At 35.7% G+C, this 20945-nt stretch overlaps 1 protein-coding gene across 1 annotated transcript; it reads left to right on the top strand.

Moving 5' to 3' along the window:
• The first annotated feature begins 3997 nt into the window (after positions 1–3997).
• LOC135694583 (uncharacterized) lies at positions 3998–9660 on the top strand. Its single transcript, XM_089108937.1, has 4 exons — positions 3998–5031; positions 5248–6063; positions 6786–7049; positions 7828–9660. The coding sequence occupies exons 1-4, from the start codon at positions 4099–4101 to the stop codon at positions 9007–9009; spliced, it is 3195 nt and encodes a 1064-aa protein (XP_088965063.1). The 5' UTR covers positions 3998–4098; the 3' UTR covers positions 9010–9660.
• Positions 9661–20945: the final 11285 nt, after the last annotated feature.

The following is a 20945-nucleotide window of genomic DNA, read 5'->3' as shown; positions in this document are numbered from 1 at the left end:
AAGTATCGCACTATTTCCATCCACTTCACGTTTTTTTGGTTTTTTATCGCACTCGAAATACAGTCTTCAGTACTGGAGCCCGCATCACTTCCGCGACTTATAAACGTTAATGCGTCACACATTCCTGAAATTCCTCACAGACCGCGCACAAACTTTCGCACAAAAAGTCTTGAAAATCGCAACTTTGAAGCGTTGTAGCTTCAAAACACTTCACAATTCCGAAAAGCGAACTTCAGCATCGGATTCAGGAGCACCGACTTGACTTAGAACATCAATAAAAAAAATTTGATTTTTCCAGTTCAGTGGCACTTTAAGCATAAAACTCAGAGCTGCAACTTAAGACCTTCCTGTTTTAAGCACCTTAGCACTGTATGTATGACAGACCAGTAAACAGAATTTACACTGTGAGCACTGTATGACAGACAAGTAAACAGTAATCTCCACTGTAAATCAAATACTAATCTTTGCTCTAATCATCAAAATCCCAAATTGATCGGCTTAAGCATAAAACTTAGAAATGCAACTTAAGACCGTCCTGTTTTAAACACCAAAGCACTGTATATATGACCGACCAGTAAACAGAATTTTCACAGTGAGCACTGTATGACAGACCAGTAAACAGTAATCTTCACTGTAAATCAAGTACTAATTTTAGCTCTCATCATCAAAAGCCCCAAATTGAACAGCTTAGGCATAAAACTCAGAGCTGCAACTGAAGACCTTCCTACTTTTAAGCACCTAAGCACTGTATATATGACAGACCAGTAAAACAGAATTTTCACTGTGAGCACTGTATGACAGACAAGTAAACAGTAATCTTCACTGTAAATCAAATACTAATTTTTGCTCTAATCATCAAAAACCCAAAATTGAACGGCTTAAGCATAAAACTCAGAGCTGCAACTTAAGACCCTCCTGTTTTAAACACCAAAGCACTGCATGTATAACAGACCAGTAAAACAGAATTTTCACTGTGAGCACTGTATGACAGACAAGTAAACAGTAATCTTCACTGTAAATCAAATACTAATCTTTGTTCTAATCATCAAAAGCCCCAAATTGAACGGCTTAAGCATAAAACTCAGAGCTGAAACTTAAGACTGTCCTGTTTTAAGCACCTAAGCACTCTATGTATGACAGACCAGTAAACATAATTTTCACTGTGAGCACTGTATGACAGACAAGTAAACAGGAATCTTCACTGTAAATCAAATACTAATCTTTGCTCTAATCATCAAAATCCCAAATTGATCGGCTTAAGCATAAAACTTAGAGCTGCAACTTAAGACTGTCCTGTTTTAAGCACCTAAGCACTGTATATATGACAGACCAGTAAACAGAATTTTCACTGTGAGCACTGTATGACAGACAGGTAAACAGTAATCTTCACTTAAATCAAATACTACTCTTTGCTATAATCATCAAAGACCCCAAATTGATTGGCTCAAGCATGAAACTCAGAGCTGCAACTAACACTGTCCTGAATTTTAAAAAACCAAAGCACTGTATGTATGACAGACCAGTAAACAGAATTTTGACTGTAAGCACTGTATGACAGACCAGTAAACAATAATCTTCACCGTAAATCAAATACTAATCTTGGCTCTAATCATCAAAAGCCCCAAATTGAACGGCTTAAGCATAAAACTCAGAGCTGTAACTTAAGACTGTCTTGTTTTAAACACCAAACCACTGTATGTTTGACAAACCAGTAACCAGAATTTTCACTGTGAGCACTGTATGACAGACAAGTAAATAGTAATCTTCATTTCAAATCAAATATTAATCTTTGCTATAATCATCAAAAACCCCAAATTGATCAGCGTAAGTATAAAACTCTGAGCTTCAACCTAAGACCATCCTGTTTTAAACACCAAACCACTGTATGTTTGACAAACCAGTAAACAAAATTTTCACTGTAAGCACTGTATGACAGACAAGTAAACAGTAATCTTCACTGTAAATCAAATACTAATCTTTGCTCTAATCATCAAAATCCCAAATTGATCGGCTTAAGCATAAAACTTAGAGCTGCAACTTAAGACTGTCCTGTTTTAAGCACCTAAGCACTGTATATATGACAGACCAGTAAACAGAATTTTCACTGTGAGCACTGTATGACAGACAGGTAAACAGTAATCTTCACTTAAATCAAATACTACTCTTTGCTATAATCATCAAAGACCCCAAATTGATTGGCTCAAGCATGAAACTCAGAGCTGCAACTAAAACCGTCCTGAATTTTAAAAAACCAAAGCACTGTATGTATGACAGACCAGTAAACAGAATTTTGACTGTAAGCACTGTATGACAGACCAGTAAACAATAATCTTCACCGTAAATCAAATACTAATCTTGGCTCTAATCATCAAAAGCCCCAAATTGAACGGCTTAAGCATAAAACTCAGAGCTGTAACTTAAGACTGTCTTGTTTTAAACACCAAACCACTGTATGTTTGACAAACCAGTAAACAGAATTTTCACTGTGAGCACTGTATGACAGACAAGTAAACAGTAATCTTCATTTCAAATCAAATATTAATCTTTGCTATAATCATCAAAAACCCCAAATTGATCAGCGTAAGTATAAAACTCTGAGCTTCAACCTAAGACCATCCTGTTTTAAACACCAAACCACTGTATGTTTGACAAACCAGTAAACAAAATTTTCACTGTGAGCACTGTATGACAGACAAGTAAACAGTAATCTTCATTTCAAATCATATATTAATCTTTGCTATAATCATCAAAAACCCCAAATTGATCAGCGTAAGCATAAAACTCCGAGCTTCAACTTAAGACCATCCTGTTTTAAACACCAAAGCACTGTATGTATGACAGACCAGTAAGCAGTAATCTTCACTGTAAATCAAATACTTATCTTTGCTCTAAACATCAAAAACCTCAAATTGCTCGACTTAAACATGAAATTCAGAGCTGCAACTAAAACCGTCCTGAATTTTAAAAAACCAAGGCACTGTATGTATGACACACCAATAAACAGAATTTTCACTGTGAGCACTGTATGACAGACCAGTAAACAGTAATCTTCACTGTAATTCAAATATTAATCTTCTCTATAATCATCAAAGAGCCCAAATTGATCGGCGTAAGAATAAAACTTCCAGCCTCAACTTAAGACCGTCCTGTTTTAAACACCAAAGCACTGTATGTACGACCGACCAGTAAACAGAATTTTCACAGTGAGCACTGTATGACAGACCAGTAAACAGTAATCTTCACTGTAAATCAACTACTAATTTTAGCTCTCATCATCAAAAGCCCCAAATTGAACAGCTTAAGCATAAAACTCAGAGCTGCAACTTAAGACCTTCCTGTTTTAAGCACCTAAGCACTGTATGTATGACAGACCAGTAAACAGAATTTTCACTGTGAGCACTGTATGACAGACAAGTAAACAGTTATCTCCACTGTAAATCAAATACTAATCTTTGCTCTAATCATCAAAATCCCAAATTGATCGGCTTAAGCATAAAACTTAGAGCTGCAACTTAAGACCGTCCTGTTTTAAACACCAAAGCACTGTATATATGACCGACCAGTAAACAGAATTTTCACAGTGAGCACTGTATGACAGACCAGTAAACAGTAATCTTCACTGTAAATCAAGTACTAATTTTAGCTCTCATCATCAAAAGCCCCAAATTGAACAGCTTAGGCATAAATCTCAGAGCTGCAACTGAAGACCTTCCTGTTTTAAGCACCTAAGCACTGTATATATGACAGACCAGTAAAACAGAATTTTCACTGTGAGCACTGTATGACAGACAAGTAAACAGTAATCTTCACTGTAAATCAAATACTAATTTTTGCTCTAATCATCAAAAACCCAAAATTGAACGGCTTAAGCATAAAACTCAGAGCTGCAACTTAAGACCCTCCTGTTTTAAACACCAAAGCACTGCATGTATAACAGACCAGTAAAACAGAATTTTCACTGTGAGCACTGTATGACAGACAAGTAAACAGTTAGCCTGCGCCGCAGACCCAATCCTCCAAAGAGAATAGGGTCTGCGAACAATTGACCCGAAGCTTGTTCTGTTTGGCCTTAAAATATGCAAAGGCTTGGGAACTAACATGATAATTTATGCGCTCAGCGCTGCTCACCGCATTGTTGACCTAAACTTAATGGCGGCCGCAACGGAGATCGACGTTTGTACTGTTTGTTTGAATGAGCTTGGCAAACCTCAAGACCGAAATCTTATAGTTGGGAAGACAAGAATAATTGACGATTTGAACAATCTGCCATTAAAAGTTCATCTTACTTCGGATTACATATGTCGAAGTTGTTTAGCGTTGGTTAAGAAGCACAAAAATCTGAAACAACAGCTGTGGGATCTGGAAAAAGCATTGGACGCCCTGGTTAATGTGCGTACGACAGCTTTTGAGGAAACTTATCTCGCAGAGAAAGGCGAGGGGTCATTTGCAGTGAGAAGTAGCACGCCAAAAAAAGCAACAAATGTTCTTGTTCCAGAAAATGCAGGTGCAGTATCAGGGCCTAGTAGTAGTTGCAATGCAACTGCACTGGGGGGCAGCACTAGAGTCACAATCACAGTCCAATGGCCTTCAAAAACAAAGCAAAAGTCACTTGAAGGGGGTCTAGCTTCTATTGGAAAAATGCTCTGCAGAGGAACTTTATCGCAAATTGCCAGATCAATATGGAGGTGTAAACCTATTAGAAAAGACCTGGTAAAGGAAATAGCTGGGGAAATCAACAAGGAGTGCATCCTGATGTGCCGAAAATCAGAACCCAGTTGTCTTAGAAGAACAGGACCTGAAGATATTGCTTCATTCTCCTTTGAAATGCTCAGCAAAGAACTTGATGAGCATGCCCCAATTACGAAGACAATCATGATGGCAGCATCAATTTGTAAAGAAAAGAAAGGTGATGATGAGAATTGGATTAATGCTGTTTGTGTGGCAGCATCCATATTGCTTCGAAATCGATCCCAACAAATGAATGCATTCCAGCTGATATTGTCAATTATCCTAAAACACTGTGGTTTTTTGGTAAGTTATTTTTATTATATATGCTATTACTATTATTTTGTTTTATTTTTTTCTCAGTTTTTTCTTTTACCTTACGATTGTTATAGTTTTTTCTTGTAAAACCAGGCTAGCCAATTGCAAATTACCTTGTAATAGTGAGATTTTTAATTGTAGTTTAAGTTGAATTGAAAATGAAATGTTTCCATTTTTATTATAATGTACATTTCTTTATTCCAGGGTATAATGGGCAGACTTCAGATACTGAGACTTATGCCATCACATACTCAGTTTTATCGAAAACTTCAGGCTTATGGAAAAGTCCATGACAAAATACTGAAAGACATCATTAGAAATGAATCAGAGAGATTAGAAAGTACAACTATGAGAGAAGGTTGCAGCTTACAAGAGAAAAATAAGAGCACAGTAAGCCGTATTGAAAAACACAAATTGTCACAAAAAGAAGAAAACGATAATGAAAATAAAATTAAGGCAGTGAAAAGAATAAGAGAGTCATTGCAGACAATTGAAGATGGGAACGATAATGGATCATTTGAGCCACCAATTAGTGCATTTGCCAAACACAAGGCATTAAGATTAAAAACTATCCCAGTAATTAGTGAACCAGAAGTCATTGTTTCGGAAAAAGCAAGTGAAGTAGTGCTGAAAACTAATGTTGTCAAAGAACCTTTAAATATTAGATGTGACACAGGAAGAAAAATTGTTCTGGATAACATTGATTATCATCAAGTTACCCATGATATGACTGAAGAGCATAAAGATAATGATGTGCATTATTGCAGCCACATGGCAACTGAAAATAGAATTTCAGGTTGTCATCTTGATGATACAAAACCTAGAGGGGATTTAATGTCATTGGAAAATGGCATATTCAGCCCAAGCAAATGTGAACACCAAAGTCAGAGAGAGAACTACATTACATTGGTATCTCGGTATATCACAGATGAAATAAAATGTTTGGAGTTCTTGCAATGTGTTGTTACAAGAAATATACCACATAGATATACAGAGAAGACCAAACAAAAAACAAATACGGTATGTGAATATAATATTTGATAATGTCTTTTCTGCTGATACCTTTAAAAGCAAATACAATGCAGTGTCAAATAGATACAGTTTCAACTAAATATTCATGTACATGCCAGAAGGCACATATGTATTTTAAAAGTGATAAAATTATAGAAAGTTAGGTTTTATTTGTTCCTAGCCTCCCCCAATACTTGTCCTTAACAATTTTTTGGGTATAATAATAACAAAATTGAATGAAATCTTCTTAAAGGAAAATTTGTTGATTAGATAAATAGATTTGACATGAGAGTATCTTGAAATAAAAGATATCATTCTGTTTTCAAAGCCTAAAATGTTTTCAATGCTTTCAATGCTTCTTTCAGCTGAAAAATAAGCCATAATAGTTTGAACACTATCATTAACAAAGTGTTTGCTGCACGTTTTGTTATTTAATATTATGGTGCTTTTGGTATCACCATTGAATTTCTTATTTAACACTCTTCCAAAACTTTCAATATGTAGCCCTCTATCTTCCAAAGCTCTTGAAAGTTGCTCTCAAGGATATTTTATTTAAAGGTGCGAAATAGAGCGCCTAGAGTTTCTAAGGGGCTCTTTTTATGGAGCACCTTCATTTTGCTTAGAGCAAGGCCTGCTTAGTATGTATGATTGAGAAAGGGAGGGACCAAAATTGACACATTTAGAGGGTTGTATGACCTTAATTATTGTTCATTGATTTTTATTTTTTCAAGACCTACCTTGGAATAATTTATGCAAACGAGAACACTTGTGATGGAATGGGGAAAATTCTTGAGACTGTACACCAATATGTGCCATGTTATGAAGTTCAAGGAGAGAAGCATTTTAGCAGCCAGGCAATTGTGGGTGATCAATTGACGGTAGAGAGAGGAGTAAATGGTTTGATGGATGTCTCAAATGGATTCACATCTGAGGAGCGTAGAGAAGGTCTTCATTTTGAGATTGCTGACTTTCATGGTGGAATAAAGTTCTTAGAGGTGATTATTGGTAATTAGAGTTTTATGTTGAAACCATCAGAATGGATTAAAATAGGGTGAGACAAATACTTATGGTAAAGGGGAGTTCTTATTTTAGTATATCTAATCTCTCCGATAAGTTGAGCACTCTAGACAGCAATATGATAATTAAAATTATATATATATATATCCGAATTAATCTCCAAATGCCGACACGAAAACAAGTTTTATCTCATGAACAATAGAACTCCACCTAACTAATTAACCTGTATTAAATAAAATTTCTTTTGTCTAACTTTATCACACCTTTTGTATATTTATACCGCGGTAACAGGAATATTCTTCATTATAGTCTGTCTGATGAGTGCGTAAGCACGAAACTCGGAGTAACGGAGAACATGTCTCATTTCTAGTATATATTCTATTTTATTATAGTCTGTCTGATGAGTGCGTAAGCATGAAACTCGGAGTAACGGAGAACATGTCTCATTTCCAGTATATATTCTATTTTATTATATATATATATATATATATATATATATATATATATATATATATATATATATTCCTATATATATATATATATTCCTTAAGACCTTTCTTTTGATATATTTAGTTATTGAAATCTGCATTCTGTATTTTCAATCTTACAAAATGACCTTGAAATTCAGCCAGGCTCAAAATCATGCTACATAAACCTTAATAGTCTCTTTCAGGTTTGGAAAGAGCTTCTCATATGATGTATAATTTAGTTCCTGAGATATCTATTTATTAAAATTTGTGTTGAATTTTTCTGCAGCTCATATATGAGGCATTCTATCATCCACAATCAGCAAGTGATAAATGCACATTATATTGTGACAGAAACCTAGTTGATAGAAGAAATGTGTCAACAGATGTTAAACATCGAGTAAACCAATCAAAAAAGTTTCTTAATTTGGCAGTCAAGGCACGTGTGATTGCTGGAGCATTAAAACTGTTGGGTCTAAGATCTGTTGATGATTTGCCCCTGCAGCATATGATGCAAGCCAATGAAAGGTCAACTACAGAAGAAAAAAGGAATAATCTTCACTCTTTGGCGTCAGAAATAGTTGACAAGTTTATTTTGAGAACTGAAAAGGTGGAACACATCTTGAATAAAGTTGAGGCTGAAAATGAACATGAGAAGCAAAAAGCACAGAAGCATTTCCAGTGTCGTTTTTCTGGATGTGGCAAAGTTTTTAAATATGATGGCAAGGCAAGAAGGGAGCATGAAGCTACTCATGGAATGACACATTCTGTGCAACCCTCCAAAAGTTCAGGGGCAGTAGATGAGAACAGAGATGATATGCTTAACTATCAGCTGGCTTTGTTGGAGGTTGGGATGCTGATCCAAAATTTCTTTGATGCCATTTCTGAAGGTGACGGGGAAAGAATTGTCAGATGCTGGAAGTTCTTTCTACCATATTTACGTTTTGATGGGCAAGGAAGCACCAAATATGCACTTGAGGCATTTTATTTGCTATGTCAGGTGAATGCACTTCTGACTCCAAAGGCTGCACACGAGCTTAAATGGAACAGATTTTTTAAAAACAAAAATGGACCAGGTGGAAACATACCCTTGGACCTTGCACTTGAACATCACAACAAGCTGATAAAAACACTGATGCAAAACCTAGGCCCAAATGCAACCAATCAGCAATGTCTGAATAGATATATAAAGGCATTAAGGGTCAACAAAGATGTGCTTGACAGATTTGACCAGCAAATATTTTTCAAAAAGCGATCAGGAGAACATAAGCGCCGCTGTGAAAAAGCAGATTTGCACAAAGTTGTTAATGAGCTAGTTGAACATGATGCATTGACACATAAGAATGGCCGAAAATACAAGCACTTTTGTAATGTTAATGACAGTATCTTGGATGGATTTGACATGCATGCCATGTTCGCATGGATTAATGAGCACAAAAAGAAAGTTTTGCAAAAAAAGTGTCCAAGATAATTATATTATATATATAAAACAAGAGAACATGTTGCATAATTTGTATCTGTTTTGGTTTATTTAACAAATTTGTTTGCATTTAGGGTTGATCTTACTAATTGCAAGGTGTTATGGAGCTGTAGGGCAAGGGAGGCTCATCCTCATAAATATTTTTGCATATCTTAAAATTTTTCCCTATTTTCCATTAGCCAGCCACCACCTGTCAGAATAAAAAAGTATTGAAAAATAATGCAAATAACACAACCATCACCACACATGCAATGTGCCTGAATGCTTGTGATATTGCCAACTTTTGCTTAACAATAAAGACCCGGCCTACATGCAAACCCTCTGAAACAAAATAGTATCGAGGTACCTTTAACGTTTAATTCAAATTTTTTTGGAGGGGGGTGATGGCTTAAACCATATGTAGGCTTGGAGGAGTAGGTACTGCAAATTGATGTAAAATGGAACAGGGTGTCTAAAATTGGGGTATTTAGAGCATACATACTTTTTAGACAGCCCTTTAGTGCACCAGTTATGTTAATAAGTAATTAAAGCATTTTTTAGTTGTTTTACATAACAAATAAAAAACATGTTTTACCAAGCAAATCACATCAAATGTTACATTTAGATCATTTTATTCACTTCACAGCATAGTTCAGTTCTCCATTTCAATGTCCTCTTCTTCATGTATTTTCTCAATGGCTGATGACAAAAAGCCTGATATACTGCAGCTGCCATCATTGTCACTTGCTAACCCTACATTATCACTTTCATCTAAAGCAAGTAGACTGGATGTTGTGGTATTAAAAGTGTTTGCATGTTGCAAAATTCCCCAATCCTCATGAATTATTTCCATTTGCTCACCAGATGATTCTTCATCACTACAACTGATATCTTGTAGATTTATTTCAAAATCTTGAAAAGTCTCATACAAAAGGTGTAAGACCTGTACTGCATGATTTCGTCGCCAGATTTCTACATACAGAAATATGTCTTCAATAGAAAAGATGTGCATACACTCAGCTATTATCTGGTGCACTTGAAAATTGCAAAATTCAAATTTGACACTTGTGGTTCCAACAGGTTTTACAGTTGCTAACTCAGCTTCTATTTCCGTCTTTAAATTGTAAAGTTTTTCGGTCAGTTCTTCTTTTTGTTCTTTTGTGACATTTCGTTTTCTTTTTGGTAATGGTAGTTCAGTTTCCATTTGTTTAGAGAACAAGGTAAACTTGCTGTCACCTTTAAGACACTGATCACTGCAGTTGCAATCCATGGCACAGTTATCGCAACACATACATTGTTTTGGCATCTCCAATGAAGAAAATGCATTGAAATGTTTTCCAATTTCTCTTCTTCTGCACATTTCATGCTGTAGGAGAATTTTCATTTTGATATTGCAACGTGTACTTAGGATACCATTGTATAGAACATAAGATGTTGCTGAACTTCCATCCCTTCCAAGCCGGCCTGTCTCCTGCAATAATGCTTCCATTGACTTTGGAGGACCCAGATGAATACTTCTGTACAAACCTCTACAATTTATGCCCATCCCAAATGCAACTGTGCAAATGAGTACTCTCAAACAACTTTCTGATTTGGCCATCTGATTAATAACGTGTGATTTCACATTTTCTGGGGTTCCTGCATGAAACATGTCCACTAATCGGTTACTTGGCAATAATTCACTACTGGCAAAAATTTTTTCCCCCAATGAAATTGAAAATGCTCTAAATAAAATAGAGCACTGTTTTCTTGTTTGGCAAAATATAATTGTCCTTTTCATATGTGTCTTACAGTGTAAAACCTCATCAATGATTGGCTGAAAAATCTCATCTAAGCCTTTATTCTTATTGACATATTCAAATATGTACATTATATTGGGTCGAACTGGATTCTTCTCTACACAAAAAGTTTTTGCAGCATGCAATTGAAGCATTTCAAAAATCAACAACTTTGTTTCTTTCGTTGCAGTTGCTGTGAAAACTCCTACTGGTGTTTTCTCGAGTATAAGTGATTTTAATTCCACAAGCTTTCCATACCAATGTCGAAATGGTGCATTTGAATCTAATGAAGTTCCCCTGAAATAGAATAATATTGGTGTTCCATAAATTTAATCGGATTTTTAAAAATGTAACTGGCTTGATACTAGGAAAATTGTATATTTATATATTTTGAAATGATAAAAATGTTTTCATTTTTAGTTAATTTATTGGGTTTTGTATTTGCCAGATTTCGAAGCAACAAGTTTAAAAGAGCATCTCGTCTCGAGCCCACCATCATGATTCTATCCCTTAGGCCTATATATTGTGTGACGGAAAAATTCCCACTTACCAGTGAATAAGACAGTGTGCTTCATCAATAATCAAGCCAACACAGTTTTTTCTAAATGCAGGCGATGATGCAATGGTTCTCCAACGTTTAATTGAAAGCAAAGTTTCAGGTGATGCGTAAATCAATGATATGCAATCTTCAGTTATATGTTCAAATAATTCATCGCTTTCCATCTCATTTGTGTCTGTCAATGCGATGGCCGTAATTCCTGTCTCTTTATTTAAAAAGGAAACTTGGTCGATCATCAGCGATTTTAACGGTGATATCACAATAACTGTGCTTGTTCCTGGGAGCTGATCCAATATGATGTCAGTCATTATCGGTAAAATCTGAAAAATCAATGATTTTCCAAAGCCCGTAGGAGCACTGAAAAATATATCATTTCCTCCAAGTAGTTTTCGCATTGCCACTTTCTGCTCCTGATGTAAATTTTCATACAAGTTTTCGATTGACATGTACCTTCTACATGCCAGTTCTAAAGCCTCCTCAAATTTCTTGTCAGTAAAGGAGGCGGACATTTTGAAAGATTGTCGGTCAGCAGCGATGCCTCGAGTACTTGAGTCATAAATTAAAACTTGTTATTATTTCCATGGTTTCAATGCATAAATTACTTCCGCAGATTCATGGAAGTAATTTATGCAAGAACAAGCTTCGGGTCAATTGTTCGCAGACCCTATTCTCTTTGGAGGATTGGGTCTGCGGCGCAGGCTAGTAAACAGTAATCTTCACTGTAAATCAAATACTAATCTTTGTTCTAATCATCAAAAGCCCCAAATTGAACGGCTTAAGCATAAAACTCAGAGCTGAAACTCAAGACTGTCCTGTTTTAAGCACCTAAGCACTGTATGTATGACAGACCAGTAAACATAATTTTCACTGTGAGCACTGTATGACAGACAAGTAAACAGTAATCTTCACTGTAAATCAAATACTAATTTTTGCTCTAATCATCAAAATCCCAAATTGATCGGCTTAAGCATAAAACTTAGAGCTGCAACTTAAGACTGTCCTGTTTTAAGCACCTAAGCACTCTATGTATGACAGACCAGTAAACATAATTTTCACTGTGAGCACTGTATGACAGACAAGTAAACAGTAATCTTCACTGTAAATCAAATACTAATCTTTGCTCTAATCATCAAAATCCCAAATTGATCGGCTTGAGCATAAAACTTAGAGCTGCAACTTAAGACTGTCCTGTTTTAAGCACCTAAGCACTGTATATATGACAGACCAGTAAACAGAATTTTCACTGTGAGCACTGTATGACAGACAGGTAAACAGTAATCTTCACTTAAATCAAATACTACTCTTTGCTATAATCATCAAAGACCCCAAATTGATTGGCTCAAGCATGAAACTCAGAGCTGCAACTAAAACCGTCCTGAATTTTAAAAAACCAAAGCACTTTATGTATGACAGACCAGTAAACAGAATTTTGACTGTAAGCACTGTATGACAGACAAGTAAACAGTAATCTTCATTTCAAATCAAATATTAATCTTTGCTATAATCATCAAAAACCCCAAATTGATCAGCGTAAGTATAAAACTCTGAGCTTCAACCTAAGACCATCCTGTTTTAAACACCAAACCACTGTATGTTTGACAAACCAGTAAACAAAATTTTCACTGTGAGCACTGTATGACAGACAAGTAAACAGTAATCTTCATTTCAAATCATATATTAATCTTTGCTATAATCATCAAAAACCCCAAATTGATCAGCGTAAGCATAAAACTCCGAGCTTCAACTTAAGACCATCCTGTTTTAAACACCAAAGCACTGTATGTATGACAGACCAGTAAGCAGTAATCTTCACTGTAAATCAAATACTTATCTTTGCTCTAAACATCAAAAACCTCAAATTGCTCGACTTAAACATGAAACTTAGAGCTGCAACTAAAACCGTCCTGAATTTTAAAAAACCAAGGCACTGTATGTATGACAGACCAGTAAACAGAATTTACACTGTGAGCACTGTATGACAGACAAGTAAACAGTAATCTCCACTGTAAATCAAATACTAATCTTTGCTCTAATCATCAAAATCCCAAATTGATCGGCTTAAGCATAAAACTTAGAGCTGCAACTTAAGACCGTCCTGTTTTAAACACCAAAGCACTGTATATATGACCGACCAGTAAACAGAATTTTCACAGTGAGCACTGTATGACAGACCAGTAAACAGTAATCTTCACTGTAAATCAACTACTAATTTAAGCTCTCATCATCAAAAGCCCCAAATTGAACAGCTTAAGCATAAAACTCAGAGCTGCAACTTAAGACCTTCCTGTTTTAAGCACCTAAGCACTGTATGTATGACAGACCAGTAAACAGAATTTTCACTGTGAGCACTGTATGACAGACAAGTAAACAGTAATCTCCACTGTAAATCAAATACTAATCTTTGCTCTAATCATCAAAATCCCAAATTGATCGGCTTAAGCATAAAACTTAGAGCTGCAACTTAAGACCGTCCTGTTTTAAACACCAAAGCACTGTATATATGACCGACCAGTAAACAGAATTTTCACAGTGAGCACTGTATGACAGACCAGTAAACAGTAATCTTCACTGTAAATCAAGTACTAATTTTAGCTCTCATCATCAAAAGCCCCAAATTGAACAGCTTAGGCATAAATCTCAGAGCTGCAACTGAAGACCTTCCTGTTTTAAGCACCTAAGCACTGTATATATGACAGACCAGTAAAACAGAATTTTCACTGTGAGCACTGTATGACAGACAAGTAAACAGTAATCTCCACTGTAAATCAAATACTAATCTTTGCTCTAATCATCAAAATCCCAAATTGATCGGCTTAAGCATAAAACTTAGAGCTGCAACTTAAGACCGTCCTGTTTTAAACACCAAAGCACTGTATATATGACCGACCAGTGAACAGAATTTTCACAGTGAGCACTGTATGACAGACCAGTAAACAGTAATCTTCACTGTAAATCAACTACTAATTTTAGCTCTCATCATCAAAAGCCCCAAATTGAACAGCTTAAGCATAAAACTCAGAGCTGCAACTTAAGACCTTCCTGTTTTAAGCACCTAAGCACTGTATGTATGACAGACCAGTAAACAGAATTTTCACTGTGAGCACTGTATGACAGACAAGTAAACAGTAATCTCCACTTAAATCAAATACTACTCTTTGCTATAATCATCAAAGACCCCAAATTGATTGGCTCAAGCATGAAACTCAGAGCTGCAACTAAAACCGTCCTGAATTTTAAAAAACCAAAGCACTTTATGTATGACAGACCAGTAAACAGAATTTTGACTGTAAGCACTGTATGACAGACAAGTAAACAGTAATCTTCATTTCAAATCAAATATTAATCTTTGCTATAATCATCAAAAACCCCAAATTGATCAGCGTAAGTATAAAACTCTGAGCTTCAACCTAAGACCATCCTGTTTTAAACACCAAACCACTGTATGTTTGACAAACCAGTAAACAAAATTTTCACTGTGAGCACTGTATGACAGACAAGTAAACAGTAATCTTCATTTCAAATCATATATTAATCTTTGCTATAATCATCAAAAACCCCAAATTGATCAGCGTAAGCATAAAACTCCGAGCTTCAACTTAAGACCATCCTGTTTTAAACACCAAAGCACTGTATGTATGACAGACCAGTAAGCAGTAATCTTCACTGTAAATCAAATACTTATCTTTGCTCTAAACATCAAAAACCTCAAATTGCTCGACTTAAACATGAAACTTAGAGCTGCAACTAAAACCGTCCTGAATTTTAAAAAACCAAGGCACTGTATGTATGACAGACCAGTAAACAGAATTTACACTGTGAGCACTGTATGACAGACAAGTAAACAGTAATCTCCACTGTAAATCAAATACTAATCTTTGCTCTAATCATCAAAATCCCAAATTGATCGGCTTAAGCATAAAACTTAGAGCTGCAACTTAAGACCGTCCTGTTTTAAACACCAAAGCACTGTATATATGACCGACCAGTAAACAGAATTTTCACAGTGAGCACTGTATGACAGACCAGTAAACAGTAATCTTCACTGTAAATCAACTACTAATTTAAGCTCTCATCATCAAAAGCCCCAAATTGAACAGCTTAAGCATAAAACTCAGAGCTGCAACTTAAGACCTTCCTGTTTTAAGCACCTAAGCACTGTATGTATGACAGACCAGTAAACAGAATTTTCACTGTGAGCACTGTATGACAGACAAGTAAACAGTAATCTCCACTGTAAATCAAATACTAATCTTTGCTCTAATCATCAAAATCCCAAATTGATCGGCTTAAGCATAAAACTTAGAGCTGCAACTTAAGACCGTCCTGTTTTAAACACCAAAGCACTGTATATATGACCGACCAGTAAACAGAATTTTCACAGTGAGCACTGTATGACAGACCAGTAAACAGTAATCTTCACTGTAAATCAAGTACTAATTTTAGCTCTCATCATCAAAAGCCCCAAATTGAACAGCTTAGGCATAAATCTCAGAGCTGCAACTGAAGACCTTCCTGTTTTAAGCACCTAAGCACTGTATATATGACAGACCAGTAAAACAGAATTTTCACTGTGAGCACTGTATGACAGACAAGTAAACAGTAATCTCCACTGTAAATCAAATACTAATCTTTGCTCTAATCATCAAAATCCCAAATTGATCGGCTTAAGCATAAAACTTAGAGCTGCAACTTAAGACCGTCCTGTTTTAAACACCAAAGCACTGTATATATGACCGACCAGTGAACAGAATTTTCACAGTGAGCACTGTATGACAGACCAGTAAACAGTAATCTTCACTGTAAATCAACTACTAATTTTAGCTCTCATCATCAAAAGCCCCAAATTGAACAGCTTAAGCATAAAACTCAGAGCTGCAACTTAAGACCTTCCTGTTTTAAGCACCTAAGCACTGTATGTATGACAGACCAGTAAACAGAATTTTCACTGTGAGCACTGTATGACAGACAAGTAAACAGTAATCTCCACTGTAAATCAAATACTAATCTTTGCTCTAATCATCAAAATCCCAAATTGATCGGCTTAAGCATAAAACTTAGAGCTGCAACTTAAGACCGTCCTGTTTTAAACACCAAAGCACTGTATATATGACCGACCAGTAAACAGAATTTTCACAGTGAGCACTGTATGACAGACCAGTAAACAGTAATCTTCACTGTAAATCAAGTACTAATTTTAGCTCTCATCATCAAAAGCCCCAAATTGAACAGCTTAGGCATAAATCTCAGAGCTGCAACTGAAGACCTTCCTGTTTTAAGCACCTAAGCACTGTATATATGACAGACCAGTAAAACAGAATTTTCACTGTGAGCACTGTATGACAGACAAGTAAACAGTAATCTTCACTGTAAATCAAATACTAATTTTTGCTCTAATCATCAAAAACCCAAAATTGGACGGCTTAAGCATAAAACTCAGGGCTGCAACTTAAGACCCTCCTGTTTTAAACACCAAAGCACTGCATGTATAACAGACCAGTAAAACAGAATTTTCACTGTGAGCACTGTATGACAGACAAGTAAACAGTAATCTTCACTGTAAATCAAATACTAATCTTTGTTCTAATCATCAAAAGCCCCAAATTGAACGGCTTAAGCATAAAACTCAGAGCTGAAACTCAAGACTGTCCTGTTTTAAGCACCTAAGCACTGTATGTATGACAGACCAGTAAACATAATTTTCACTGTGAGCACTGTATGACAGACAAGTAAACAGTAATCTTCACTGTAAATCAAATACTAATCTTTGCTCTAATCATCAAAATCCCAAATTGATCGGCTTAAGCATAAAACTTAGAGCTGCAACTTAAGACTGTCCTGTTTTAAGCACCTAAGCACTGTATATATGACAGACCAGTAAACAGAATTTTCACTGTGAGCACTGTATGACAGACAGGTAAACAGTAATCTTCACTTAAATCAAATACTACTCTTTGCTATAATAATCAAAGACCCCAAATTGATTGGCTCAAGCATGAAACTCAGAGCTGCAACTAAAACCGTCCTGAATTTTAAAAAACCAAAGCACTGTATGTACGATTGAACAGTAAAACAGAATTTTCACTGTGAGCACTGTATGACAGACCAGTAAACAGTAATCTTCACTGTAAATCACATATTTATCTTTGCTATAATCATCAAAGACCCCAATTTGATCAGCTTAAGCATAAAACTCCGAGCTTCAACTTAAGACCATCCTGTTTTAAACACCAAAGCACTGTATGTATGACAGACCAGTAAGCAGTAATCTTCACTGTAAATCAAATACTTATCTTTGCTCTAAACATCAAAAACCTCAAATTGCTCGACTTAAACATGAAACTTAGAGCTGCAACTAAAACCGTCCTGAATTTTAAAAAACCAAGGCACTGTATGTATGACACACCAATAAACAGAATTTTCACTGTAAGCACTGTATGACAGACCAGTAAACAGTAATCTTCACTGTAATTCAAATATTAATCTTCGCTATAATCATCAAAGAGCCCAAATTGATCGGCGTAAGAATAAAAAATCCAGCCTCAACTTAAGACCGTCCTGTTTTAAACACCAAAGCACTGTATGTACGACCGACCAGTAAACAGAATTTTCACAGTGAGCACTGTATGACAGACCAGTAAACAGTAATCTTCACTGTAAATCAACTACTAATTTTAGCTCTCATCATCAAAAGCCCCAAATTGAACAGCTTAAGCATAAAACTCAGAGCTGCAACTTAAGACCTTCCTGTTTTAAGCACCTAAGCACTGTATGTATGACAGACCAGTAAACAGAATTTACACTGTGAGCACTGTATGACAGACAAGTAAACAGTAATCTCCACTGTAAATCAAATACTAATCTTTGCTCTAATCATCAAAATCCCAAATTGATTGGCTCAAGCATGAAACTCAGAGCTGCAACTAAAACCGTCCTGAATTTTAAAAAACCAAAGCACTGTATGTATGACAGACCAGTAAACAGAATTTTGACTGTAAGCACTGTATGACAGACCAGTAAAAAATAATCTTCACTGTAAATCAAATACTAATTTTTGCTCTAATCATCAAAAACCCAAAATTGAACGGCTTAAGCATAAAACTCAGAGCTGCAACTTAAGACCCTCCTGTTTTAAACACCAAAGCACTGCATGTATAACAGACCAGTAAAACAGAATTTTCACTGTGAGCACTGTATGACAGACAAGTAAACAGTAATCTTCACTGTAAATCAAATACTAATCTTTGTTCTAATCATCAAAAGCCCCAAATTGAACGGCTTAAGCATAAAACTCAGAGCTGAAACTTAAGACTGTCCTGTTTTAAGCACCTAAGCACTCTATGTATGACAGACCAGTAAACATAATTTTCACTGTGAGCACTGTATGACAGACAAGTAAACAGTAATCTTCACTGTAAATCAAATACTAATCTTTGTTCTAATCATCAAAAGCCCCAAATTGAACGGCTTAAGCATAAAACTCAGAGCTGAAACTTAAGACTGTCCTGTTTTAAGCACCTAAGCACTCTATGTATGACAGACCAGTAAACATAATTTTCACTGTGAGCACTGTATGACAGACAAGTAAACAGTAATCTTCACTGTAAATCAAATACTAATCTTTGCTCTAATCATCAAAATCCCAAATTGATCGGCTTAAGCATAAAACTTAGAGCTGCAACTTAAGACTGTCCTGTTTTAAGCACCTAAGCACTGTATATATGACAGACCAGTAAACAGAATTTTCACTGTGAGCACTGTATGACAGACAGGTAAACAGTAATCTTCACTTAAATCAAATACTACTCTTTGCTATAATCATCAAAGACCCCAAATTGATTGGCTCAAGCATGAAACTCAGAGCTGCAACTAAAACCGTCCTGAATTTTAAAAAACCAAAGCACTGTATGTATGACAGACCAGTAAACAGAATTTTGACTGTAAGCACTGTATGACAGACCAGTAAAAAATAATCTTCACCGTAAATCAAATACTAATCTTGGCTCTAATCATCAAAAGCCCCAAATTGAACGGCTTAAGCATAAAACTCAGAGCTGTAACTTAAGACTGTCTTGTTTTAAACACCAAACCACTGTATGTTTGACAAACCAGTAAACAGAATTTTCACTGTGAGCACTGTATGACAGACAAGTAAACAGTAATCTTCATTTCAAATCAAATATTAATCTTTGCTATAATCATCAAAAACCCCAAATTGATCAGCGTAAGTATAAAACTCTGAGCTTCAACCTAAGACCATCCTGTTTTAAACACCAAACCACTGTATGTTTGACAAACCAGTAAACAACATTTTCACTGTGACCACTGTATGACAGACAAGTAAGCAGTAATCTTCATTTCAAATCATATATTAATCTTTGCTATAATCATCAAAAACCCCAAATTGATCAGCGTAAGCATAAAACTCCGAGCTTCAACTTAAGACCATCCTGTTTTAAACACCAAAGCACTGTATGTATGACAGACCAGTAAGCAGTAATCTTCACTGTAAATCAAATACTTATCTTTGCTCTAAACATCAAAAACCTCAAATTGCTCGACTTAAACATGAAACTTAGAGCTGCAACTAAAACCGTCCTGAATTTTAAAAAACCAAGGCACTGTATGTATGACACACCAATAAACAGAATTTTCACTGTGAGCACTGTATGACAGACCAGTAAACAGTAATCTTCACTGTAATTCAAATATTAATCTTCGCTATAATCATCAAAGAGCCCAAATTGATCGGCGTAAGAATAAAACTTCCAGCCTCAACTTAAGACCGTCCTGTTTTAAACACCAAAGCACTGTATGTACGACCGACCAGTAAACAGAATTTTCACAGTGAGCACTGTATGACAGACCAGTAAACAGTAATCTTCACTGTAAATCAACTACTAATTTTAGCTCTCATCATCAAAAGCCCCAAATTGAACAGCTTAAGCATAAAACTCAGAGCTGCAACTTAAGACCTTCCTGTTTTAAGCACCTAAGCACTGTATGTATGACAGACCAGTAAACAGAATTTTCACTGTGAGTACTGTATGACAGACAAGTAAACAGTAATCTCCACTGTAAATCAAATACTAATCTTTGCTCTAATCATCAAAATCCCAAATTGATCGGCTTAAGCATAAAACTTAGAGCTGCAACTTAAGACCGTCCTGTTTTAAAAACCAAAGCACTGTATATATGACCGACCAGTAAACAGAATTTTCACAGTGAGCACTGTATGACAGACCAGTAAACAGTAATCTTCACTGTAAATCAAGTACTAATTTTAGCTCTCATCATCAAAAGCCCCAAATTGAACAGCTTAGGCATAAATCTCAGAGCTGCAACTGAAGACCTTCCTGTTTTAAGCACCTAAGCACTGTATATATGACAGACCAGTAAAACAGAATTTTCACTGTGAGCACTGTATGACAGACAAGTAAACAGTAATCTTCACTGTAAATCAAATACTAATTTTTGCTCTAATCATCAAAAACCCAAAATTGAACGGCTTAAGCATAAAACTCAGAGCTGCAACTTAAGACCCTCCTGTTTTAAACACCAAAGCACTGCATGTATAACAGACCAGTAAAACAGAATTTTCACTGTGAGCACTG

Source organism: Rhopilema esculentum, chromosome 6, assembly GCF_057945365.1.
Source record: "Rhopilema esculentum isolate cy_ngs chromosome 6, ASM5794536v1, whole genome shotgun sequence".
NCBI lineage: Eukaryota > Metazoa > Cnidaria > Scyphozoa > Rhizostomeae > Rhizostomatidae > Rhopilema > Rhopilema esculentum.
The sequence above is the reverse complement of the archived record's forward strand: the minus strand, read 5'-3'. Positions and strand labels throughout refer to the sequence as shown.